This window comes from Solea senegalensis, linkage group LG1, assembly GCF_019176455.1.
Source record: "Solea senegalensis isolate Sse05_10M linkage group LG1, IFAPA_SoseM_1, whole genome shotgun sequence".
NCBI classification, from domain to species: Eukaryota; Metazoa; Chordata; class Actinopteri; order Pleuronectiformes; family Soleidae; genus Solea; species Solea senegalensis.
This window is the reverse complement of record NC_058021.1, coordinates 16,579,682-16,607,280: the sequence shown is the minus strand read 5'-3', so window position 1 is coordinate 16,607,280 and position 27,599 is coordinate 16,579,682. Positions and strand designations below refer to the sequence as shown.

The 27,599-nt window shown below is 41.3% G+C and overlaps 1 protein-coding gene across 3 annotated transcripts; it reads right to left on the bottom strand.

The window, feature by feature from the left end:
• mmp16b (matrix metallopeptidase 16b (membrane-inserted)) lies at positions 1–24,064 on the bottom strand. 3 transcript variants are annotated; one of them, XM_044040976.1, is made up of 11 exons: positions 23,621–24,064; positions 20,370–20,518; positions 20,044–20,058; positions 18,627–18,743; positions 17,250–17,554; positions 12,772–12,933; positions 8,349–8,566; positions 8,126–8,264; positions 6,341–6,491; positions 5,081–5,196; positions 1–3,558 (listed from the first exon to the last, which is right to left on the bottom strand). In XM_044040976.1, the coding sequence occupies exons 1-11, from the start codon at positions 23,747–23,749 to the stop codon at positions 3,197–3,199; spliced, it is 1,863 nt and encodes a 620-aa protein (XP_043896911.1). In that variant the 5' UTR covers positions 23,750–24,064; the 3' UTR covers positions 1–3,196. The 3 variants fall into 3 exon arrangements, with proteins under 3 accessions (XP_043896911.1, XP_043896918.1, XP_043896928.1); XM_044040983.1 differs by lacking the exon at positions 20,044–20,058; XM_044040993.1 differs by lacking the exon at positions 23,621–24,064 and having other exon boundaries at positions 18,627–19,803; positions 20,370–20,391.
• Positions 24,065–27,599: the final 3,535 nt, after the last annotated feature.

The following is a 27,599-nucleotide window of genomic DNA, read 5'->3' as shown; positions in this document are numbered from 1 at the left end:
TCATTATGCACTTGTTTTATTTACAACACAAAGCACTCTCCTTATGAACAGATGGATTAAAAACACAATTTCCCCATATACATGTTTTATGTACATATTATGATTACTTCTCATACGCTATATGTCTTGGAGTGTATACTGCATGTACCTCAATGCACATCTCAATTCACAAAATGCTCCTCTTTCTTCTGCACTCGTGCCTCTCAAAGGTGTATTGACCGCTGTCTGATCAGACGTCATCTACTTCCTTTAGCGACACTCCGAATTAGCCCTAATGCTTAGTAGCATGTATCAAGGCAAACTCAGAAAGAAAAGCACTGAAGAGTCCGGAGATAAAACAGGGACGGGTCAGGGCGTCAAGACTTACACACAAAGTCCACCTCTAAAATGTGTATCAAAAAGTCCAACGTTGATGTGTATGAACCTGTGAAGGTTTGTGATTCACCGTGCCATGATAGAAAAAACATTCACATCAGATGAACCGCTTGTAGTTGAGGCAGTAACAGAAGGAGGAGGATTACTTGGTGGCCGTGAGAAACAAAACATTGTATTTTAAACCCACTTTATGGACAGCTTCTTGCTCTAAAGATAATGCGATGCAAGACTGGAGGTGTAGAGCTCGGAGGAATAAATACAGCAATTAATACAGTATGGAGTCACCTCCCTGACCGTATTGTTTAAAACCCTACACGCGCGTGAGACGCTCACCACGGACGCACAAACTGATATGACATCACACACAACACTGAGCCAAAAAGGTTTTTGTCGCCACCTTGAATTGCAGCGACCATGGATCATCATTTCAAAAACGCTCCTCTCTCTCTCTCTCCAGTGTGCGCAGATTCTGTCTTCATTTGAAGAATTCAAATACGTAGAACAAACTGGAAGCTACCCATTTTTACAAGGGTTTAGAAAAGGCGACAGTTTGAAACTCTGAAAAGTACTGGACTTTAAATACGTAGTGTTGACTTTAAATACGCAACTTTTCCTGGCTTTTCCTGCCAACATGGTGGTGTACACAAACTGAGTCATGTGACGCACGGAGCTCTATAGTGTTCGAATGATCCATGGTCAACAGCTTTGATAGAATGACACATTTTAACAATGACATGCATTGTCCTTATTATTATTATTGTTGTTATTTATTTTTTGTCACTTTGTTAGGTGTCTGACACCTGACAGATAATGATGAAATGATGAAAAAGCGACATTTAATCATATTTTAAAGTATATTTTTTAACTGTCTTAGCTGATGTGTTATAAAATAGCAGTGCCTTAATATCAACGGAAGATTGTGTGAGACGCTGACCATTTCAAGTAGCAGGTGAACACAAACATGAAGCACACATATGAAACAAATCCAGTCAGGAATGCTCAGACAGGTCGTCTGAAAACCTCTCATGTGTGGCAGGCGACCAAAGGCAACAGCGAGACAATACAGTATAGTTCATTAAGATCCAGGCTGTGCGTTGCATTTATAATATAATACAAGGAGAAGGGAAAAAAAAGCATCTGCTCAGTTTAGCTCCATCTCACGTCACATCTGTCGCGTTGTCCTTCATGCTTCCCTCATTAAACTGTTTCATTTCATACTGTAATATAGTAATCACATAGCATGACAAAGCTAAGATATGTCAAAAAAAATAATGTAATAATTAATTTAATAGTGTTTTGCTAATTCTGATTCCCAATATGAACGTAAATACTAATAATGTTAGAGTAGTCCTATAAACATGTATTAGTAATTTAATCATGGAGAACAAGTGTTTAGTTTTAGTACAGTGGTTAATAACAATGACAGTGCATAAATCAGTCACCGTCCAGATCGAGAATGTCTTTATTTCGGCTCATTAAATTCCTCAAAAACTATTTGCAAGATGGAGAAACTGAGCAAAAAGACTGGCGTGGCTGTTAACTACAAGGATTTTTTTTCCATCTCTCCTCTCTTTCTCTGTGTTCTGTGCCACGTAAAATGTGATGCAAACTAAGAAACCTTGTACAAACGTTGAGGGCTGGGGAGAAAGAAAAGGATTTGTGAAGCTGAAAATCTACAGAGTGATAATTGACTGGAGAGTAAGTGTCCAAACTGGGCAGGAAAAGAAAGTAGGGAAGCAGGATGTTAACCATTCAATAACGAACACTACAGTACATACAGTGGGGGAAATGAATCTCTCTTTTTACACACACACACACACACACACATATAAAACTCACCTTCGCAGTCTCTCTCATTTACCCTTGAGTGAGGCTGGGAATAAAATCCATCATGTAGCACATTTTTTTAAAAGCACTGAACCCATTTTGGATCAAACTTTCCTTACTGGTTTTGACATTGCATTATGGGAGCTAATCAATGCCCTTATACACTTTCAGTATTCCTATCATGTCACTTAGTCCCCAGTTACCAGAGCAACAGAGAGAGAAAGAGAAGGGAGTTTAAGCAATCTGTGATTAAGGCAGTCTCATAAATATTGCAGAGAGGTTTTTGGCCCCTGTTTTGGAGACAGACCGCCACAACAGTCACGAGTTCCTAGTTCTCACTACCGGCTGCTTCCTATCCCCACAGATTATAGAGCAGACGGGGTGGATATGAATAGAAATGGCAAAAGAAAAATCTAAAGGATGATGCCACAACATTTGTTCCGTGAAGGAAAAAAGATGCCATCAAAACAAAATTAAAAAAAAAATTAAAATTGAGCAGTAATCCTCTTTGGAAGAAAAGGTCATATTTGGTTTGTGTATCAGTCCTCCACACAATGATTTATTTTTTTTATTTTTTTTTTTTACTGGACCCTTCATTCATTATCATGAAATGTTGAATCTAATTTGTCCACTGAAGTTAGTGCGAGGGGCTTTTTTTAAGCGACGTGCAGAGACGAGGATAGACAAAGGTCTCACTTAATGGAGTTCATTTCAATGTACAGGAGGAAAAAAACAAACAAAACAAAAAGCAGATACATACATATTGGCTGGACACGGGAGATGTGGCTCCCTCACTGTCTTCAGAGGAGTTCTGCTGATTGGTACGCTTCCTTGCACCTTGCACATTATTAGCACAAGCCATTTTCAAATTTGCCAACATGGCAATCCTCACGTGCCGCACCCTTACCAGTGCTTCCAAGAACAGTACTTAGGGCTTCAAGCAATAACTAGACCTTTATCAGAGCTTCACATCCCATCTCTATATAACAATCCCTCAGACCCACTCCTGCATGGAGCGCTTGCAGTACAGTATGTGCCGCTTTGTGCTCTTCCTCCTGAACTGGAAAACAGTGTAGAGGAGGACCATCATGCACAGCGCCAGGACACAGGGGATAGCTATGGCCACTGCTTTCTCGGTGCCCCCCGTGCTGTCCAGTTTGATGACAACGTCCACATCACCATTGTCATAGTGGCGCTCCTCTGCCACCGGGGGGTTCCAGTCCCAGTCAGGGTCGGCAGGGAGGCCATCGCAACCCATGAAGTCCCTCAGGATGGACCTCGGGTAGCCGGGCTCCACTCTCAGCAGCTGGTTGTTGAACTTCCAGTACTCCTTTCCTTTGTAAAAGTAGGTAAAACCTAGACGGAGGGGGGACACATGCACACATAAACATAGATTTTACACACAAAGGTAGAGAAGTCCAGTATGTAATGACATCTACAAAGATTAAACAGTGTTTCTGCAAAAATGCTGTATCTAATTAAAATTTTCCTCCTTAAGGTTAAGTAGGTTTATTACCACAAATACATTATACCAAATACCACCTGAGCTCTCAAACGAACACCATTATCAGCATTGTTAAAATACAGTGGTGTAAATATGCTGAGCAAAGTCAGATTTATCCCCAGTAAGATAATTTGCTCTCTCCTCACATCATCCTCCTCTTCCTCACATATACCTCTGACACTGGTATAGCGAGATTAGATTAAGATGGAGTGAGAGATAAGTGGACTCTAATTATTATTATTATTTAATTAAAGGAACGTCTTTTGTTGTTTGTTTCATTTTCTACGCACTCTTCATTGCTCAGCTCCACTCCTCGATCACATACTGTACCCTGGTATATGCAGTAGAACTGTTTTATCATGTTCATGTTCTGTGTCTTATTTTGTCAGTTTCCTGTTTCCTGTTTCAGGAGGTTGGCTGGTGGGTGTGGGCGGAGTCTCTGAGTCGCACACCTGCAGCTCATCATCTCATCACCTGCTGCTTCCTATATACTCTGCTTTTCCATTCACTCCTCGCCAGTGTGTCTTGTCTGCACATGTGGCACCAGTGTTTTTCTTGATCGCAACACGAATAACTAGAATTTGTTTTCTTGTGTAAGTTTTCCCGTCGACTAATTGCTCGTGTTTCTTTTTCTGCTCTTTTTCTTGCACTCTTCATGGTTTGATTCTGTGTTTCCGTTTATTTTGGGGTTAGATAGTCTTTAACTTTTCATAGCCGCCACAAGAACAGTATTTCTGATCTCATTTCCCTACAAGTACCACCAGAGGAAGGTCACATACCACTGGTGGTAAAACCACAGTTTGAGAACCATGGCTTTAATGTACTGGTGTTGTGAAAAGTGGAGAATATATACATATATATATACATAGGAATAATACATGATAACAGAGTTTGTTCACTGCTCTAGAAGAAAGAAGTGTTTGATCACACAAATATCTGCTCAAAAGACTGCAGGTCAACCTTTACAGAACCTCCATGTATCAGCCTACAATAACAACATTAACTGTGATCCTAATCGTGCTTTGTAAATATGTAATTACTACATGAATTATTACCCACAAACCATAAATACAAGGTCACATGGTTCACTGGGATCAGACTGAAGCATAGCTTTGTGCATCAGTGCGTCCTTAAACTTAAAATGAAAAACTTCAAACACTGCAAATGGCACTGATATGGCATAAAGATGCGAGCAGACTTGTAAAATGATTTATCTTTTAACAATCTATAGTGACGCATGTCCGACAAGTGATGTAAAATATACAAGAAAGCAACATAAAAGATTCCTCTTCATCACTGCTGAGTAGACTAAATATGACTGTGATTATATTTTTCTCCATGACTGTCGTATAAGAGTCAATAAAGTGGGCATACCATTAGCCTTATCCACGAAAGCACCCTGCGGAGACTCTGGGATGCCCTTCCAGATGGTGATGGGTTTGGGATAACCAGGGTCCATGGTCCTCATGTCCTCATTGTACCTCCAGTATCTAAAGGACAGACATAAAACTAAGGTTTAAAGAGATTCTCTATCACGTTTATATGCTAACCCTAACCCTATAGGAAGTAATAACACATTCCTGGATATAGTAATATGTACAGCAACATAAAAATAAGGATTTCAAGTCAAGTGCATGATTCATTAATTGTATGAATTGTTTTGTTGTTTTTCATCATCCCAGAATGAGCCTTTTATATTTATATCTTAGGAGGTCAAACACTTTTAAATGCTACCTAGGTTCTCCTTACGTGGAAGGGAAGGGTAAACATACATATTCACCAATAATTGTTGTTAATCTTACACACTGTACCTTTTTTAAAACGTATATTACATCTTAAAAGTCTATTTAAGACTGAAGTTCTTTAATGCAGCAGGAAAATGTGACAACAACAAAGCCGTATAACTCGATATTATTATCGTAGAAAGAATCATGACACATGACATGACTGATTTCTTTGTTATAACTTAACACCCAGACTCAAAAACAGCCTTCAATCAGCGACAAACTCTTTACAATCAAATGGATAACCGATCATCTATACTGCATTTACGTGCCGCACAGATTTGTTTCAGAGCATGAACTTCCTTTGAGGCGATGTTCACACACAAAGCTGTTACACAAAGAATAATCCCACCTGGATTTGGACAGAATGCTCTGTTTTTCACAATGTGCAGCAGCAGCTTGACGGATGACAGTATCATGACCAGGCATTTTGTCAGCTTTGACCACGTGGCCCTGTGACCTCTCAGGACATGATTTATCTTGACAGCTGAACAAACATGTGAGTCAAACTGGCACAGTGTCAAACCTCAGAACTCACATAGATAAACAACAGATTGTGTGATTTGGCCGCTTTGCAAAAAGACTTGACTTCCAACTGCAGGTATAAAAAAAAACACAAAAAAACCCCACACCATCTATGAATAGTTTATGTTATGCTCACACATTTGTACTTATTCTTGACTGAAAAGGCATTCAATTCTGAAAAGTGATGGTCTAACACTGGGTCACACTGAGCTTTTTGTCCACTGTTACCGAGGTAATTGAGAGCGGTAACTGAGAGATTACACCTCTCCACTGCTTCGCTACATCAGCAACAGTGCAACAGCACTAATGAACATTCCACACGGACCTGTCTCCTTTAAAGAAGTAGGTTTTCGCGACATCCTCCCACCAGAGAGCTGTCTCGATGCTCTGAGTGGGCATGCCGCTCCCAAACAGCGAGATGTCCTGAGGGTATGAAGGCTGGAGAGTTGTGTCCTTGAAGACCCAGAAACGGTTTCCTAAAATACACACACACACACACGGTTATAGGAGGCTCTGGGACAAAGACAGTTTCATCAAGATGACCTCAATAAAAGAAACCAGTGTCTGCTCTCAGCTCATTCTAACCTTCTGTATACGCGATTATTTTTATTCACGTGATTTCAAAGGTCAAACATTATTGCAAAATACCTCGGCAGCAGAGAATCTATGCGGTGTTATGTGTAACACAATAAACGGGAAGATGATGACGCTTGTCAGGCAACACCGCCGAGACTTGTTGTTTGGAGTTTTATTGAAGCTGTTGTTGCCTTTAATTCAGTTTGATAATACGTGTCTGAGGTAGTGAAGAAAGCTGCTGTGGGAACACACACACACACACATGCATTCTTGTACAGCCTTCCTAGTGAGGACGATCATAGACATAACCCTAAAACCAAGTGTTAACCCTTTAACACAGAGACACGTTTGCACATTACACTGAGAAGTTGCACATCAAAGCCAACATGTGGTTATTATGGTCATTTCAGTCACTGCTGAATCAGCGTCTTTGTCACAAGAGAGGAGATAAGTTTCCATTTTTTTTTGGCCTGTTATTTTAAATAAGTTTTTTGGTGTACTACAGTGTTTTACCCAAATAAAACATTTGGTCTTCTTCATTTTAAATTGTTAATACACTATTTTAACCTGACATGAAGTGTAAATAACTGCCAAATATTGAAAGAGAGGACATTTTCACAAAGTGTCCTCTCTCCCTTTAGTTTATACGTTTTTTTGTGGTCCTCACAAAGATGTAGATACAAGTTTACGCACGCACGCACACACACACACACACACACACATACATAAATAAAGCATGAGACACTCTGAACCCACTGAGTGACAGATGTCATGTTAATCTGCCTGATGGGCAGATGTCTGCACCAGACGAGCGCCCGTTCTGTCATCATAGGGAATGCAAAACAACCTCTCAGTCACTCACTCTATCACTTCATAATAACACAGTACTGCACATTAGAAGAGCTCACACTTATATATACATATATATATATATATATATATATATACTGTATATACCACATATATATATATGCATATGTGTATATAAATGGTGCAGATTTAATTTGTTTTGACATTTGCCAGATATCACATTGGTGAGGTCCCGTTGTTAACTGTAATTAATGCAATGAATGTTTAAAAAGTTTGGGTTTTTTTGCTTTGAAAACAGCGTTGATTGAAAGTGTCGCGTGTGACCTTTAAATAGAAACTAATGTTTGTTAGATTTTAATCACGATCACACAAGTTCACGCCGTATAACAGTGTTTTACATGTTGTCTTGCGCTGAGACGTTTCCCTGCTGCACACAGGAAGTGGTTTGTTTATGTGTTACATAATTTGTGTTCCGTAAGAACAGCAGCTTTAAAGCATTTTATATTTGTTTTTTTAATTAGATAACAGATAACAGCAAATACTTTTTTACATTCTTACATTTTTTCTTTCCAGTTGAATTTTTTTTTGTGTTTCCTGGCAAACACTGCTCATACACTGTTGTGTTCACCTGCAACTCCCAATCAGCAAAAATATCTAGGGTCATAAACTCGGGAGAGAGTCTTTAGGTAAATAAATATAGTGAAAATCTTTTTGTTTTTATTACCTTTAAAAAAGACAAATTTCCCTTCACTGTTTTCATAGACTGCATCGATTTTGGGAGGCAAGCCTTTCCAGAAGTAGTTGATCTGCATGGGGTAGCCAGGGACTACTGAGTTATCACGTACCCTCCAGAACCATTGGTCCTGTTGAAATAGATGAGGTAGAACCATCATCATCATCATCATCATTATCAGGCTCGTCATCATCATCACCACCATCTATTGTACCTTGAACACAAAAAGCTCCTGTCTCAGGATGGCCAGCGTGTTGAAGCCCCCGTCACAGATGTTGGGTTTGGAGTTGGGGTTGGAGGGCTTGGCCCCCTGCGGTGGACGGTGAGGTCTGGCATGGCGATCGTGCTTCCGCGGGTCCGAGGGAGGGTGGAAGCGAGGTGGAGGGACTGTGGGTGGGGGCCTGGTTGGCTGCGGAGCTCTGTCTGGTGGACCTTGGAGAAACAGCAACATAGAATAAATAGGATGTTTGTCTATAAGATTAACCCTTAGAACACATACAGTATATACAGAGGGTATAAGAATGTGCAATATAGAGTGTCTTCTATCCTCTTTTCAGCACAACCTAAGCAATCTGATGAAAAAGAAATTTCATTTTCACCAACCATATAAACATGCCTGAACAAAAGGTACTCAAAATGTTTAAAATCAGATTGAATTTGTGAAATTTCACATTTCAAAGTTCGCATGGCAAATTTTTATGAACAAAAATTAAATTTTGTGTCTTCTGCACATTTATTGCTACTTTATATCACTACCTAAAATGCTATATAAAATGAATCATAACTTTGACTCAACAACACATAATACGACTTTTTAAAAAAACAGTCTGAATAATGGATGTCTATATAAGGAGTTGGGTGTATTATTCCCACGAGTGCACCTGCGGCACAGTGCAGACAGCAGCTACGATACCAGACCTAAAAACCTTTATATCCCTTTCAACCATGTCTCAACTAGATGACAAGAAAAACATGGGGTTTGCAGTGGAGATATTATGTTAAATTATAGATGAACGAAAAATGTGACAGACCACAACAGACATGGATAATATTGGCCCTGACGGGGAAGCAACACATGGAATTTCAGCCAAGGTTCGCCGACGCTCTCCCCCTCTCTCTGTCTCTCTCTTATTTTGCTGTATACCTTCGTTACAGTCCGTGATCAGGACAAAATTCTGCTCTCAGTGCTGCTCTCAAGCAGACACACATTCAATTTGAAATTCCCTGTGTTGCTGAAATGCGAACATTAATGAAATAGATTATTTTTAAAAAACAAACAAGTGGGAATCGGGATGCACAATATTGGACCTTTTGGTTGTATCATACATATCGGGAGTGCTTGGGCCGATATGATACAAATACTTTAGGACATATAGTCTCTTCTGTCGTGAAATTAACATAATCCTTTGCATACTCATGTCGCGGCAGATGTAGATATACATTTTCTTCATTGAGCAAAATAAATAAATAAATGCAAAAAGCAGTCAAGGAAGTAGCAGCATATTTAGCCTCCTAATATATCGGCAGATGTTGGCGTGTTTGCCGATATCCGATAATACATTTTCAAGCCAATATCTTGCCAATACCGATATTGAGCCAATAATTTAACGACCAACGCCTAGCCAACGACCTGAACGAGTTCTACTGCCGCTTTCAAAGACAGAGAGACAGTCCTGAAAACATCCCCCACAACACCTCCCAACTCCCCCAGCTCCAGTGTTTCACCTACACCTCCCCCACCTCAGCAGGGGCCTGGGCATCTCCACCAATGCCCACCTTAAAGGTCCCCCCCTCCACCTCCCCACCCACCTCAGTGTTGACTCTTTCAATCCACGAGAGGGACGTCAACAAACTCTTCAGGAAACAGAATCCCAGGAAAGCAGCTGGTCCGGATTCTGTCTCCCCATCCAGCTTGAAGCACTGCACTGATCAGCTGTCTCCAGTGTTCACAGACATTTTCAACACCTCATTGGAGACATGTCACGTGCCAGCCTGCTTCAAGACCTCGACAATAATCCCTGTTCCCAAAAAGCCAAGGACCACAGGACTCAATGACTACAGACCCGTCGCCCTGACCTCTGTGGTTATGAAGTCCTTTGAGCGTCTTGTGCTTTCACACCTGAAAGCCATCACCAACCCCCTCCTGGACCCACTGCAGTTTGCCTACAGAGCCAACAGGTCTGTAGACGATGCAATTAATCTGGCCCTCCACCACATCCTCCAGCACCTGGACTCTGCAGGAACCTACGCCAGGATCCTGTTTGTGGATTTCAGCTCTGCCTTCAACACCATCATCCCGGCTTTGCTCCAGGAGAAGCTCTCCAAGCTGAGCGTGCCTGACTCCATCTGCAGGTGGATCACTGACTTCCTGTCTGACAGGAAGCAGCATGTGAAGCTGGGAAAACATGTCTCCGACTCACAGGTCATCAGCACCGGATCCCCCCAGGGCTGCGTTCTTTCTCCTCTGCTCTTCTCCCTGTACACAAACAGTTGCACCTCCAGTCACCAGTCCGTCAAGCTCCTGAAGTTTGCGGACGACACCACCCTCATCGGACTCATCTCTGATGGTGACGAGTCTGCCTACAGGTGGGAGGTTGACCAGCTGGTCACTTGGTGCAACCGAAACAACCTAGAGCTCAACGCTCTAAAGACAGTGGAGATGGTCGTGGACTTCAGGAAGAACTCAGCCTCACCTGCACCCATCAACCTCTGTGACTCCACAGTTGACACTGTGGATTCCTTTCGCTTCCTGGGAACTATCATCACCCAGGACCTCAAGTGGGAGCTGAACATCAGCTCTCTCATCAAAAAAGCCCAGCAGAGGATGTACTTCCTGCGGCAGCTGAAGAAATTCAACCTGCCAAAGACAATGATGGTGCACTTCTACTCCTCCATCATTGAGTCCATCCTCACCTCCTCCATCACCATTTGGTACGCTGCTGCCACGGCCAAGGACAAGGGCAGACTGCAGCGTGTCATTCGGTCTGCAGAGAAGATGATCGGCTGCAATCTTCCATCTCTCCAGGACCTGTTCGCCTCCAGAACTCTGAGGCGTGCAGGAAAGATTATGGCTGATCCCTCCCACCCCGGACAGAAACTCTTTGAGTCACTCCCCTCTGGCAGGAGGCTGCGGTCCATCAGGACCAGAACCTCACGCCACAAGAACAGTTTTTTCCCGTCTGCTACTAGCCTTATCAACAAGGCCCGGAGACCCCCCCTGACACTCTGACTCCTCACACTCCTCCTCTGCCTCTACATGTCACATTATCATTACATCCTTTTTATGCGTTATATTAACGTCATTACTGTGAACTTTGCACTTTGCACTGTTACTCACTTCTGCCCAGTCGTACTGCTCTTTACTGCTCTTTCTGTAGTGCTCTTTTTCATCTTTAAAAACATTTATATACTGTGTATATATACGTTTACTGTTCACTTTAGAAAATTTTGTATGCTTGTTATGCGCCAATGACACCAGAACAAATTCCTTGTATGTGCAAATCGTACTTGGCAATAAAGCTCTTCTGATTCTGATTCTGATTCTGATAATATTGTGCATCCCTAACTGGGACAGGTATGTATGTGTAACTATAAATGCTGCATCTTGTTTCCCTATTTTCAGAAAATCAAGCAACTCACTTTATTGGGGTTGCAATAACCACTCTAAACACTAGAGGCTGCTGTTGCACATGTTTTTATATATGTTCAACTACCTTTATTATGATTGCTATACTTTAACTTTATCTTTCTGTAAGGAGCATGTCGTACACCAACATGTCGCATACGAAATAGAATTCTCAGTCATAGGCTGTAGTGTATATCAACCAATAATGAGTCTGATGGATGTTGGCACAAAGCTTGACATGGCTCTTTAATTCCTGAGAGTGAGTGATCTGTGTCTCCAGCCTGAGGCTGAGTGACTGTGTCGTGTCTGAGTGAAACTGTCCCCGTTCCTTTTGTTATTTATGCTTCTTCTGTCACAAATAGTGATGGACGATTACTGTGCCGGTCCAATCATTTTGCTGCTGACGTTGAAGGTGATGACAGATTCAACATGAAAAAATTAAACTAGGGCAGACTGGCGGATATGAAGTTTGCAGGGTTTTCATGCTGAAATATGGAGAAAATGATTTCACTGTTGGGCTGGGGAGGTGACTTTGTAATCAGTTATTGTTTAGGTTTGTGTGACTCTCTATTGGCTGCGTATTAACCAACAGTGTGGGAGTGGTGAAGTGTCCTTGATCATTAGTCATTAACTTCTTTTGTCTTTGAGATGTTGAGGTCAAGGCAATTTTTATGCTCTTTCAATGTAAAGTTAACTTGTCCAATTTGAGTCCAAGAATGAAATAACTGGTGACTTTGCCAGGATTATGATTTTTTTTTGTAATTTTAGCACAGATAATTTGGCCTGTTAGCTGACTCATGTTGCTTTGCAAATAGGTTTTGGCTGGCCTATTTAACAGATGATATTTGCATTCAGTCCAATATGACTAAGGCAGCAGCATTCGTGCTACTCAGATGAAGTTACTTGTTCACATGTTCAGTATTTTTAGTTTCTCTGTGATATAGCCTTGGTTACTTCAACACAGAATCTCATGTACAGACTGAAGACGAGTGTCCATGCAGTACGGTGTTACCATAGATGTTCTGGATGCCCTGCAGGTCATCATGAGGTAGTTTGAAGTTCTCTGTGTCCATGTACTGGTAGAAAGGAGCCATGATAGCAGTGGGGTCGTTAGAGTGCTCAAGTCCGAGGGCATGGCCCAGCTCGTGAACCGCTACCAAGAACAGGTCGTTACCTGGAAAAAAGAAAGGGACAACTGAGGCGAGAATGCAAACACATGGACACTAACCCTAACACACATAGGGCAAACCTCCACCAAGTCGGCTTATTGTCAATGAGTTCTTAAGGTGAACTGTATCCGAATCACCACCTAAATCAAATGGATTCTCCTTTGGGTCATGACCTACATTCACAGAAAATATCATCAAAATCTGCTCAAAACCAGACAGACAAGCACTGGCAAAACTGAAACCTCCTCCGAGGTAATAAGAGGCAAGAGAGGAAGCATCATGTGACAATACTGTATTTGTGCTGCCTGCATACAGTGGAAAAAAACCTTAAAACGGTAACAGAAAACCTTTGTGTCCCTCATGGTTCCAGGTGTATTATTATCTACCACAATTACACTGTGCAATCAGTTCTAAAGCTCAGGTGAACTTTTCCCCCTGAGGAATTTCTGAGTAATTACCAAAAACACTGCCAGCGCCTCTACATGACGTGTCTCTATAATCCCACTCTGCCCCACCCCAACTCACAATCCTGTCAAACTGCTGACCATGCAGGTCTTTCTCTTAGCAGTAGAATTCACTTCTGAAACTTTTCCTGGACCATTCTCGACCCCACACTCCGACCATTTCGTAGCTTTTCTACTACTAACGTTTCACCTTCTGTAAATTGAACCAAGTGTGTAACAAAAAGAAGAAAATGTATTTGATTTGATTGTTAAAAGAAATAAAAATGTTTCATATCAAAACTGTTATATCTGTGTTGTAAATTCAAACTGTATAACAATAACTAATAAATGGATAGGATGAGAGAGAAACATTTAAATAATACAAACAAACCCATTAGATTTGACTCGACTAAATTTACAGTAGAATTAATCGACTATGATTATATTTAGTTGCCTAAACTGATGCCTAAAAACATCTCACATGACTGAAATATGACTAAAACTAACTTGCTGTCAAAATGAACACAGTGAGGTGCAGTGTGGGACTGTTGCCGGGCAGAAACTATACTGATCAACATAGAGAGAGCGTCACATGGCGCTGATCTGCGTTGTGCAAACTCATTTGCAAAAATGTATGCAACAGACATGAATTTATATCTAAAAGTTACACAATGCAGCTTTAATATCCCAACGGCAGGCAAGTGGACGATTGGAAATGCTCCAATTGTCTAATCCAATAGTTGAACTCTCAGAACCTGGCAATTGTATTGTCAGGCCATAATTGAAAAACTGTTAAATACTCTGACTTCTTGCAGTTCCATAGTGCTGTGGTAATCTGCGTCGCACTAATATGGCGCAGTGTAGTGAGTGTAAGTTAAGATTAGTGGAGGTCTTGCCAGGCATAAGCACTTTTTCCCTCTCTTGCTCTATAAGAGGAGATAAGCTGCATCGTGTGAGCCGCAGCTCCACAGAACAGTGACAACACAAACACGCGCATACACACACACTGCGCTCGTAAAACTGTCGACGTAGCACAAGCAAACACTGCATCCAATTCAAATACACGGACAATTTATTTACTTATTTTAAATAAGAAGAAAAATAATGTCATTTTCGGTGTCTATATTAAGTAGGCAGCTTTTGGTGTCAGCCTAAATTTAGAAGCAAGTTCATCATTTATGAACAGTCTCTGACTCAAGATGTCCCCAGGAGATAGTTGCCCTTTAAAATATGATATCCGCTCCTGTCAGCAGTGCAGTGAACGACCACTGACCGACAGCTAGTGAGTAAAAGGTTTCACCCTTTTCTCGCTGCTTCTTTTATCTAACACTTACAGTATAAGTGCACGTAATTTAGCCGGTCAAAGTTCAACAGGAAGTAAGAATATACTGAATAGCCACCAGGGGGAGAATCCACTGGTTGCACTGTTTGGTTCTCACTTTATTTATGATGTTAATATACATTTTCCTGAGGAGTTAACAGACTCAATGATGAGTTTCAAGTCTATAGAACATGATTTCAATGGATGGTAACATACATCCAATTGGAGCCTGGTTGTAGGTGATGTCTGTGCACGTCCGTGAGCAAAACGTCAACACAACTCTATCCCGTCCACAAATGGGAGTTTAGATTTTCCATGGGTGACTGACATCGCGACTAGTCGCCACTTGAACGCAAACCAGCTTTCACCCAAGCCGTGTAATGTCCTGCGAGGACTCCCAGGAGACAGGCCGGGGCTGCCATTAGCGCACATGTCCACAGTTACACTGCTGTGAAAAGTCCATCAGTGGTTGCGTCACTTTCCAGACACGAGAAAAGGAGGAATTTGACGGGGGGAGTCGAGACAATTGCCAAAGACAAAACAAAAGAGTCTGAAGGAGGACAGCTGACGCATTTTACACCAACATGCAGTAACATGCAGGTATGGATTTGTTTGTGCCACGACACATTCAACGCAGTTTGCCTATAATCTATGATTTACCTATGATGACATACAACACAAAATCACACAAATGACAGCATAAAAATACAAGATATAACCCATTACCAGGCAAAACCACGTCACAACAAACAACTCAAGCGGATCGACAGTGACTTAAACTTGTTTATCTTTACATAGGAACATCAATGATGACAGGATATGACCTAACACAACAACACATTGCAAAACACCTAGTCATTATCACACTCATAATACAAGTAAGACGACAAAACATAAAATAACACAACATAACATGACCTGACATGAAAAAGACCACTGAGCTACATCAAATACACTCAAAACAACATAACCATATTCACATGCCAGCAAACCAGGGTCTTAATATAGCGTTGCTTTCCATCCTGTCATCTGTAGAGCTTATTATGCAGGAACAACATCACAATCCTGACAGATGGAGTGATGCATCTTTACCGAGCATCAAAGACATCTCTGCATATTTCTTTTTTATTATTTATCATCAGCACTGACACACCAGCCCCGTTGCTCTCCTGACTTCTGTTTTTTTTCCTTCCCATTATTTGTTTTTACCTTAAATACATTTTCTGTCTTAATCCCTGAACTCTCTCCACGCTTGCCTCAGTTTTTTCACCAATTTACTTTGCCATGAGCACAGCACATAACACTATTTCTCTGCCGTCTTCACTTGCTTTTTTTTCTCTCCACACCAATCTCAATTTCTTCCTTTAATGCAGTCGTTTCCTTTGCTGCACTACACTGCACTACTTTTGCCTTATTACTGGTGTCTCATTTTCACATTCTCCCACTCCTAACCACCCTGTTCTTTCTCTCCTCTCGCTCTCTTTTTTTTTCATCCAAATATCTGGATTTATAAGTAGATGAAGATGAAGCGTTGGACAAATAAATAAACATAAAACAAATATTTGGCATTTGCAGCAGCGCAGAAAAATAACAGATCTGAACAACTCCATTGTTCTGCGTCTGAAGATAGTACAGAAGTGTGAACTTATTTAGCCTCAGTGTTACACAGTCATTGTCAAACTTTCTACTTTAGTAACCACATTATATGTACATCATTATTATTATGATGATTAGTGTGCAGACAAGACAACCTACTCATCTCGTTCCATCATTTATCCATGCAGTCTGCTGTTTCTGAACATCCACTGGAACCTAAACATGTTTGCAGTTTATTATAGGGATTATTCTACAATTTAACCCTTTAACACCTAACCCTCAAAATGTCTGTTTTTTGCTTATTTTAACCATAGAAGGACCAGAAAATGCGCTGTGACTAAGTGCTTTTGGCCATTTTTCCAGAAAAACGTTCAGTATCTGGCAGTTATTTACAACTTATTGCATGTTAAAATAGTTAAAATAGTGTATTAACGATTTAATATGAAGAAAAACAAAAAGTAAGCACCAGATTTAATACATTTAAAACAAGGCAATCAGTGATGGCAGACTTTGCCCCATTCACGCAACAAGCCTCTGGCGGCCTCTGTTGGTCGTAGTGGCAAGTGCAAGGGTGGAAGCACGTACATACAGACAGACAGACACACAGAGCCACCAAAATCAATACTTCACTCCCACTCCATGGGGTGAAGTGATAACATTTGTTTGACTTCTTGTCTCAATGTCCGAATACCGTTACAACCACACTTTGGCTTTTAACTTCTCAGCTTTCAGAAACTGTTGGAATGTTTTCCGTAATTACACTAACACAAAGTGCGCTTGCGCAAACATGTCGCCTGCCATACCCTCGGTGGTACAGGGTTACGTGTAACCCTGTGAACCCTGAGTTAGTTTGCTGGTTGCTAGATTGACTTATTCCTCTCAGGTCATTCAAACTGATTTCCAAGTTGAAACACCTGTTGGACACTGTTAGATAATAAAGACATTCATTTTCCTGTCTTACCATCATGGTTGGGGTTCCCCAGGGTCCACGGCTCGTCTGAGTCAAAGTGTGTGTCCCCTCCGATGCCCGGCCCGGGGAAGTAGGCATGCGCCAGGAAGCCTCCCTCCCCGTCGAAGGGTGAGCTGTCACCGTGGAAACCAGAAGCGAAGATGATGGTGATGTCCACGTCGCGCCTGCCAGTCTCCAGGGCGCTGTACGGAACGGCCTCGAAGCGTAACGGAGTCACACCCTGCCAGACGTCAAACGCGCGCCGTATGGCATCATGGGTCTCGCGGGCACCCACCTTTGGCGTGACATTTTTGATGCTGTGGGGAAGAAAAGCGGGATGTTCTGATAGATGGTGGTGGATCTCATGATAGAAGTTTACATTATGTATACTGTATGTTAAAAAACAACAACAACAAACAACAATATTGATGTAAAACATTCAAGAAAATAAAAGGCAGCGGGGAAATTCATACTGCATCAGCCGTGTGCTTTGTTGTCCCGTGATTGTAATTTCAACATTTTTTTGTACTTTTCATAATGAGCAGACACTCGAAACAAGTTGCGCTTGACACAATAATTTCAAGCCCGGCAGATTTCCGCTGAACTTTTTAACACAGCAGCCGTTATCAGTCGCTGGCAGGCAGAGAGGAATGGGAAATCTTCTCCCTCCTTCTTCACTCATTTTCATGAATAAAAGTGCAGTCAGCAGCCGCCCCGGCTCAGCACTGATTGACATTCCATTACGGGAGGTGGCACGTCAATTCAAATTCGAGGAAGGAAGGAAGGATTTGAATAAATTGACAGTGTTATCATCTATAACTGCTGTAACCTGTCAATTTGCAGTGGTGCCAGAGACCCCTCTATCGGTTTTTCCCTCAGAGCCTCTGAGACGCTGCATCTTAATCAGGCAGGACACGATGAGAGTTTGCATATTTCTGCTGAGACTACAGACAATTTACACTCAGGATTTTCAGACACTTTTCTATAAGGCTGAGAAAAGCCCCCGAGCCTCCAGCCTTCATACTACACAGCCGAGAGGGTTGCGTTTTATGAAAGGGGAGAATGAATTAAAAACAATGAAAAACAAACACCCTGGCTATTAATAAACTGGAAAACGAACACGCTTATAACACACAGGATGTAAGTGTTAATCTATGTGTTTCTGAACGTGTGAGTGTGACTTTTATTTCGGTGCGCGTGCCCCCACATTTGTGACGCAACTGCGCGGTCTCTATGACAACAAAAGGCATGAGATCCCAGGTGGTTAAAGAGGAGGAGAGGCTTGAGCCGAGCTGAGAGAAATAAATGAATGCTGGTGCAAACGGAACCCAACAGTAAACGTGGTAAAGTCACGGATCGCTATGACAACTGCCCCCACTGTCTTCTCACCTGTAGGTGATGTGCGTCCGCTGCCACCTCTGTCCTGTCAGCGCGTATCGCCGGCTACGTGACCTCGAAGCACTTTTAAATTTGTCCGGAACTCCACAGCGAGGCTTTTGCATCCAACTTGGAGGAGAGGAGAGAGGGAAGTAGATGATTTTAAGTTAAGTTACACCACAATATTAGGCACTGAAGTAGGCACGGGCCAGTATTATGGTATTGCCATTACAGCTTTAAATAGTCTTATTTTTAGATGACTGGGGTTTTCCATTAAACACACAATCTATTGTATTTGATATGGATCCTGTTCTGCTACGAGAGCGACTACGGCCCTGAATAAAAGACGAGTTAACTTCACCTAAATCTGTAATGACAGTTAATTGTGTTGCGTTGGTAATACGTGTTCAATTTAAATTAAATTCGTGTATTACATGATCTACAGTAATTGATTTTATGTAAACCCACTGCTGCTACTTCAAATATTGCTATGCATGTATTGCACTTGATGATGAGTCATAAGCAACTGTTCATAAAGCACACTGTATGACAGACTTCTGCCACTGGGCATCGCTCAATCAAAACAATAATAAAAGACTTAGTTATTGTCCTGTTGTCTTATTTAATTCCCCTGTGCATGTGATGCTTTTCAGGGGAGGGTTTCAGAGGCAGAACATGCAGAGAACAGCAAAGAGAAGTAGAGGTCGACTGATTTTTCTTTTTGCCGATACCTACGTTTTAGAAATCAGGGCAGCAGATGGCTGATGTAAATTTCTTTGTCCATATATTTAGCCAATTTTCTTCCTTTTTTTCTCCACTATCCGCTATAATAGAACTGTCTAATAATAACAAATAAGATAAAAGAATAGCTTTGAACAATCTACGTATCACGCCTGCATGAAACGCAGTGTTCTCAATAAACAAATGTACAAAGTGAATATGAAATACATGAAAAAGGTCATCAACAAATTAAAACAACACATTTTTGGATGAATTATGGTGACATGGTGACATTTATCAGAGGTTCTAAGAACAGAAATACGTCATTTGTAACATGGCAGTTATTAAAAACCACATTCTTCTTCCCTTTTGAGGAGTGGTTTGACCCACAAGTTACTGCAGACATTGGGAAAGCAGATGAGGCGACCAGCATGGAATGGTCCATTATCTTTAGCAGAAATGAAAATTCCTAAAGAGTGTTGGAAAAAGTACACAACTCGTCAAAATATATAACATCACTCTCGTCAATGTTATTATATAACCTTCAAAACTACCTTGCCCATGCCTGCACTGAAGCAGTAGTTCTCTATTATCACAGAATGAAGTGATGCCACATACGACGACTACTGTTTTCCCTCATTCATACCACTTCCGATTATCACAGGCACAAAACACACGCACAACACAAAGGCAAAATATGAATTCTCACCTCAGCGTGATATCACTGCATCATCATCATCATCACCACCATCATCATCATCATGCAAAGTGAGAAGAAGGAAAAGTGTTAAAACCTTCGACCTGAGGTTGTTTCAGGTGAGGTGAGAGGAGGCGTGTGGCTACAGCTGAACATCTCTCCTTTCTGTTCGTCACTAATTCACTGAAATATTGATAGCGATTCTCTCTCTGCATTTTAAATGAATGAGTGGAGCATCTCGCATTAACATCAGCATCAGCAGCCCGAGTGGAAGTGCATGGGCGTTTGCAGCCTAGTGTTTTTGTGCGGTCACACCTGCGGCACGTGTGTATACTCACTCCTTGGTTTTCTCATCCAGTGTCCCTGTGACATTGAGACCATAGACGCGCTGCATGGCAGCGATGGCTGAGTGCATGGTTTGTGCCGAGCGCAGGACTGACATTCCCGGTTCGGTGCGGGGAAGGTAGCCGTACCTCTGTAGCCATCCCTGGTCGGGGAGAAGATGAGAAAAGGATTAGATTAGATTAGGACGTTTATGCTGCGGCTATTTTAAAACTAAGACTGTGAAGGAGAGTCTGCTCTCTTCAAGTCTTGTAATTAGCTGCAGATGTGAATTTTGTCATTTTGTGAAACCAGTTCAATCAATTCTCTCTCTCTCGCTGTCTTCTTTTCTTAATAGAAATGAAAATCTGCACACACACACACTCTGATTTTACAGATATGCCGCATACCAACCAATACACTTACAAGAATAAAGATTGACTGAGCTGGGCTTTTCTGTGGCCGATGTCAATACTGATATCTTTAGAAATCAGCAAAGCCAATAGCCAATTATAATTCTTTCCCCCCCCTTTTCCATCCTTCATCTGATAAACCATCACAGTTCAGGTCTGTTTCTATAATCTGCATTTTGTGTTTACACTGCAGTAAACCCAAGAAACCCAAAAACTATCATGTCTATAATACAAATACATAACCTTTAGAGTATTTAGGCCATTACCGTGTTAAAACAATATAGAGTGCCTTATATCCATTTTTTCAGCACAAACTAGGCACTCTAATGAAATTATAACACACCTGAGCAAAAAGTACTCAATTTCTTTTAAATCGGATTGAATTTGTGAAATACGTCACTGTTCAAAGTTCGCTTGGCTCGTTTTTATGAACAAAAATGAAAGAGAAACGGTCTATTGTGTAACTATTGTGCACAACTGTCGCCAAAATGAATCCTAACTTTGACACATAAGAGAGCGAGAAAACGCATTTTTTTAAGTCTGAATATGTGACCTATAAACACACACTCGCTTGATTTCCATATAAGGATTTATGTATTATTCCCATTTACCAAGGGTGCACTTGTGGCACTGATCATATTTGTCAAATAACCTTTTGGATGAAAAAAAAGAAGTTACAATGTGATAATAAAGTTCTAATGAGTAGTGATTGGATTCACAACAACAAAGGTTCAACAAAAACTCACATTAACATTCTATTATAAGTTATATTACATGATATACATATTATACACATATTCAGGAAAAACGAAATCAAAAAAATTGATTCAGACTGTCCAGGGGGGAAAGGTCAGACTATTTAAATCACATCCTCTACCTTTAAACATTGTGTTCTGCCGGCGGGGCCCCTTTAAGGAAACGGGGCGATGCTTAAATATTTTCCTATCATTGTCTTTTATCAAAACTGTACTTATGTAATAGTGAGAGTATAGTGCCATAGCTGTGTAATTAGGGCAAAGTTGTCTGCATTACGCTTCCCTTTGATTCCAGTAAGTGGTGAATCCAATTTGCTGGTAAAAAAAAAAAAAAAAAAATTGGGAAGACAACTGGCAAAAATCCAGCCACAAACTTGCTTCCTCCAGTGCCAATATCAAAATAGATCAACTGCTATAGTATTAATCTTTCAGCTCACAGGAGGCTGTGTGTGCGTGTAATACTTTTACGTTTGTATGTTACTGTTGACATTTAAAAGAGCTTTGCATTCAAATCCCTTTTTTATGACCTTAGTCAGAGTCGATGTCTTGCAGCTGCTGGTCAGTGCACATGTGTAGGACTGCGTGGCCCTGCCTCCACTTGCCCTACAAAGAGAGATTGCAGCTGATACGGAAAAGAGAGAGATGAGTCAAAGCACCGACCGTGGGTCACTGCCTCATTCACTCGTCTCGCTTAAAGCCACGAGGTCTCTGTGTGACCCACAGCTGTCCAACCCACTGTCCCCCCATCAATACAGTCCACTACAGCAATGTTCCAGCTATAGCTAATCTGACTAACTGTCTCTTCTGGCTTTTCCTCCCCCCTTTTCTGCCTCTACCTCCCTTTCTGCTGAGCTAAACTCCTTGTTTATCCCATTTTTCCCCCGTGGGTGTGTTTCCTGTGTGTGTTGTGTAGGTTCAAAGCATTTCAGAGAGAGAGAGATCAGGTACATTTCTGTCATCTATAAAACTGAATAATGCTGTGTGTGTGTGTTTACATGTCTTTACAGTAGGCTGTTGGGACACATTTTGAGTCAAACCTATCTTTGTGAGGACCCTCTGTGGAGCCATTTCGGCTGGTCCTCACAACTTTAAAGGGTTTAAATCTTGGTTTAAGGGCTAGGATTAGAATTGGGTTTGGTTAAAGGTTAAGGTTTAGATCAAGATGTGAATAGTGGTTTGATTGAACTTAAGGTTAAGGTCGGGGATAAGGTTTTGTTAGACTCTCCAAATGAATACAGCATTCTAACAAGGCTCAAACTTGTATAGTTATCTCTTTAGGTCATTTTCTGGCATAAACACCGACCTTGTCAGGACCAGTCGTCCTCACGGAGACCAAAACCCGGTCCTAATGTGGCAGAATCTTGTTTGTGAGGGCTATTATTCGAGTTGGGTACGGTTTGGGTTAGGCATTAACTAGTTATGGTTAAGGTTAGGGATAATGCTGTGTTTAGACTTTCCAAATGAATGGAAGTCAGTGAGGTGTCTCAGGAGGAATAGCTGCTCAACCCTGTGTGTGTGTGTGTGTGTTTGAGTGAGATTGTCAGCATTTATTTTTTCCCCTCACTGGTGGGAGGGGAGTCTGTGATATGGACAGAGTTGGCATCAGTTAAGGAAGGTACAAAAATGATAATCCTATTATGCAACTGTGCAAAAATGCTTCGTTTCCTCCAACACTACGATGCTGCCAAAGCATCTCAGGCTTTGTGATGACCTGTCTCAAAAAAAACAAACAAGAACCAACACTATGAAGCTCTACACGCATCTTAATTGTTCATATACAGAGATGCAGCCTGCAGTTGGATCAGCTCAGCTCATGATGCACCGCAGTGTAATAACCTTAAATGAGCATCCATCTGTATCATTGCACCCTACGAATGAGGGATGTGCGTTATTTCCTCTGTTCACTGAGCTACGTGAGCTGCCCTGATAATGTCTCCGTGTTCCTGCTTTAAGGTAATTGCGCACACGGATGGCGTGAAGACTCGTCGCACACACACACACACACACACACGTATGTGCTTTTCACGCTGAGGCAAATGATGTGGAGGAGAGATGGCACGGTCATTCATGACGAGGGGAGGGAAAGGCCATTTATCTTACCTCAACGCTGAAGTGATGATGCTCCTCTCCGGACACGGCACACGGAATCCAAAGCAGAAAATGCAAGCAGAATGCTGCTGCGTAAAAGCAATCCGATGGTTTTCTTTTACTGGTGGATACTAAGGTCATAATGACCTGTTTTTCCCCGAGTGTTTATTAGAAGAAGCCGCCCGTCTGATGCTGTGGCTCTCGTGTCAAATGAAAACCATCAGGCGAGCTGTCAAGGCAAAGAGTGGGCATGAAAACTGGAGGACACAAAAATAAAAAAGAAATATCCCGATGGCGGCGTCGAAATGTTGCGATGTCAAGCGGAGATAACGCGGCATGTTGGACGCGCTCTCGCCATTCTTATTTACATCAGGGGCTACATCTACCCAGCAGCATCAGTGGCCATGTACAGTAGCCAGTCTGCGCAAGATACTCTCCCTCCCTCCTGACTCCACGCCTGCGCTTTGATTTCTCTCACAGCAGCAGCATCAGCATCAGCATCCTGACTGAGAGAGGAGGAGAGCTGCTGCTGCTACTGCTGCTGCTACTGCTGCTGCTGCCGTGCACAGTGTGCAAGAGACATGAAATATCATTGTGCAGAACTTAACACTGCATAGATCTGTGCAATCTGAAAATCACAGTCAAATACTATCACCTTAAATTACTTAGAATAGATTCAGATTATGCACTGATGCTTGTTACATTCAATAAAACAACCTTGTACTAAACGATCACTAGATAATGTGGTCTTTATTAAGTCATAAAATTACCATGTCAATCGGAGATTAAAGCGCTGCTTTTACCTTTTTTTATACGGAGCTCCCCCTACAGTTTCGGAGTACATATTTTTACGGCACCACCATAAACACCACAAATCCGTGGGTCGGCATCCATTTTGCATGCTTAAATGTGTTTTCCAATTCTCGCCATTTGGAAAAAGCGGGGTCGGATGTTTACTCGTGTGTGGCTCCTTCCTCCGACAACAGTTGTCTCTGCCATGATGAGCGTTTTTAAAATAAAATAACTTATAGCCGGTACCTGACTAGCAGGTGTGTGTGCGTGTGTGTGTAGTGACGTAAAACGATTCGTGTTTCTTCGGAGAACCGAGACTTCGCAAGACCTCCCTGATTCTGAGGACTCCGGGTCGGTGGCCCTGATATTGCAAGGCTAGTTTTCCGCTAACAGACAGTCAACGAGATATTTAACCATCACAGTGACTCTGAAGTGGTAAAAAACCTGCATAGTTCCACTTTAAGGAAACATGTTTACTTGAAATGCAGGCTTCACTGATCAGAATGGTGCAGTCATTTATTTACTTTTGCATTTACAGCATGCAGATCAGTGATTATGTTGAGGCGTGCCATGGTAAAGTGCTTCTCTCCTTGTAGATCTGTCTTTCATTTCATGCAACATTCCTCAAAATACCAGGCAAACCTTCTCTGGGGAGAAGGAAGCTGGGGGACAACACTTTATTTATTTATAATATTTTTAATCTAGATTGCAGTTAAAACTCTACTTGCCTAACTTACATATAGGCTCTTTAATAATTGATCAGGTGCCTTTATAATCTCATAAAACCCCAACCCCTCTTTTGATATTTGTTTTAATTATACATATATATATACAGTATGTATATAGCTCAGAATGAATGAGTTCTAATATGTTTATTTCTAGATTATTTTTGTTACATTACAAGTGTTTGTGATGGAGACAAAAGGTGTCTCTACCCTCTGAACACTGTAGAAAAACAATAAATCTAAATCAAAGTCAAACTAAACTTAATCAAAGGACCGCTATTGTGCCATGGGTATGTATCTTAAACAGACAAAATAAACTTTGTATGCAGTCCAGGGTATTAGCCATTTTGTGTGGTTTTATTGTCCAAAAAGCAAGCAAACAAATATAAGAACAAGGGGATTCCTGTTTGCCTCTTTCACTCTGGTTAAAGGAAAATCTAAACATAGCGATGCCCAAACCAAAACATTAACTATGCTCAACAAACATCAACAAAACTCAAACAATACTAATTCCTAATAAAGCAACAACTTAACAGCAAATAGCCCTTACATGCTGTATGTGATCTCGCCATGCCGTTTTTATGGAACCTGGGAAAATATGATGGAAACACAAACAGTACTCGTGACAGCGTCAAGGTTATTTATTTATTTATTTATTTTTATAGAGACAGGATACAATAACGCAGACAGTACTGCTAACAGCTGTCCAGTGCACGCACCATAGTGTTCCTGGCAGATGCTGATTTATGATAGATGGTGATAATGTTAAAGTAAACTAAGTAGAAAACAGCACAATAACAAAAGAAAACTGTCCCTCTTGATCTCACCACTCTTCCCTCTCCCATCACAAGTACATTCAGACATGTTATTTTAGGAAAAGTTATCAAACTTATATGTGGGTTATTTTCACAGCGAGTAATGGTCAAAAGGAGTAAACATTTGACTAGCGTGTAAGGGTTAAATCGTTACATAACGGAAGATCTGACATCTTCCCAAGCCATGCATAATGCTTACAGATCTTATCCCACATTCAGGTTTCACACAACAACCTGCCTTAAGCAAACCGGCCACAAGAGGGCGCTGTTTCCTTAAATGAATACAGCCGCCAGCTATTTTGTTGGCAAACCTCTGAGGACATGGGAGGAACTGCAACATGAGTTCACATGAGCTACTGAGCTGATTTGAAGTGACAGGCAGAAAGAACATACAGGAGATAAGTGAGCATGATGCTCATTAAAGTATTATTTGAACAATGTTTTAATGTTTGCATGTGCTGGATTCAGTAAAGGGGTTGTGGGTGGTTTGTACCCTGAGCGTGTGTACCAGCGTGAAATCTATAAGGAGCTGAAGGTATAATAGAAAGATGATCGGTGATAGAGCCATCTGATCATCCATGTCTATATTGTATTCCTTTTTTCTGGTAAAGGTACAACGGAATAGCATGTGGAGGATTCAGGGTAGAATTTAAGCTTTCATGGTGTTTATCCTGTGGCCTCCTGCCAGTGACCCAAGCAGTAAAAAAACAAAAAAACATCTCAAATGTCTTTTCTAGGCAGAAAAACTGACTCTGAATCTACAAAATCCCCTTGGAAGGAATGAGGATACCTGCAGACAAATCTACATTTTTATCTGATTTTATCCGATCGTCTTTCAGTCACTTACAAAAGAGAGATTTGGAGTGAATATCCTCTGCCAAGCTGAAGGATTTATAGCTTGGCAGCTTTTTTCTTTCTTTCTTTCTTTCTTTCTTTCTTTCTTCCTTTCTTTCTTTCATTCTTTCATTCTTTCATTCTTTCTTTCTTTCTTTCTTTCTTTCTTTCTCCTTCTACTCAGTGATTTGAATGAGAAATGAGAGCAGCCTCCTTTTTACCATGCCTATACCACAGTCCACACGCAACACCCTTCCAACATCAAAAACAAAAACATCACAAAAGGCACTCATTTTGCCCAAACTTTGTTGCATCACTTGCGAGAGAGCAGGAAGAATAATGGCTAATTAAAAAAAACCTCCAAACAAGAAAGACAACACTGAAAAATAACAACATTTACTCAAGTACAGTGTTCATAAAACTATTTATATACAGTACAAGCGCATTTTTAATCTATTATCGTCATACATCAGTGATGACGTTAAACTGACGCTGGACAACTCACCTGGAGGACCTGGTGGAGCTGGTGCCTCTCAGGCTGCATCCTTTGGCACAAGCCTTTTTTAGTTTTGGCTCACAGCCATTCAGTGCACGTCAACGCGCCTCTGTTTCCCTTTTATACTTTCACAAAGTCTTAAATGCTCCACAAATATCTCTGAAAATACCCCCAACTAAACCCTCTGAAATGAACCTTTTCTACCAATATCTCTTGCATTTCTTGTCCAAACAACATCAAAGTCGGCACAGCACACACTGGTGTGTCACCTGCCAAGTTTACAGACTGTCAAGCAGAACCATTAACAGTTATGCAATTAACCGATCGAC

Bases quoted from the DNA above. Each gene is read 5' to 3' on its own strand.
- mmp16b (XM_044040976.1), bottom strand. From the start codon at position 23,749: ATGACCTTAGTATCCACCAGTAAAAGAAAACCATCGGATTGCTTTTAC. The intron at 17,555-18,626 runs GTGAGAAGACAG...TCTTCCCCACAG, and splicing joins CGGACGCACATCACCTACAG to CATCAAAAATGTCACGCCAA. The intron at 8,567-12,771 runs GTAACACCGTAC...TGTTTCTCCAAG, and splicing joins GGGCATCCAGAACATCTATG to GTCCACCAGACAGAGCTCCG.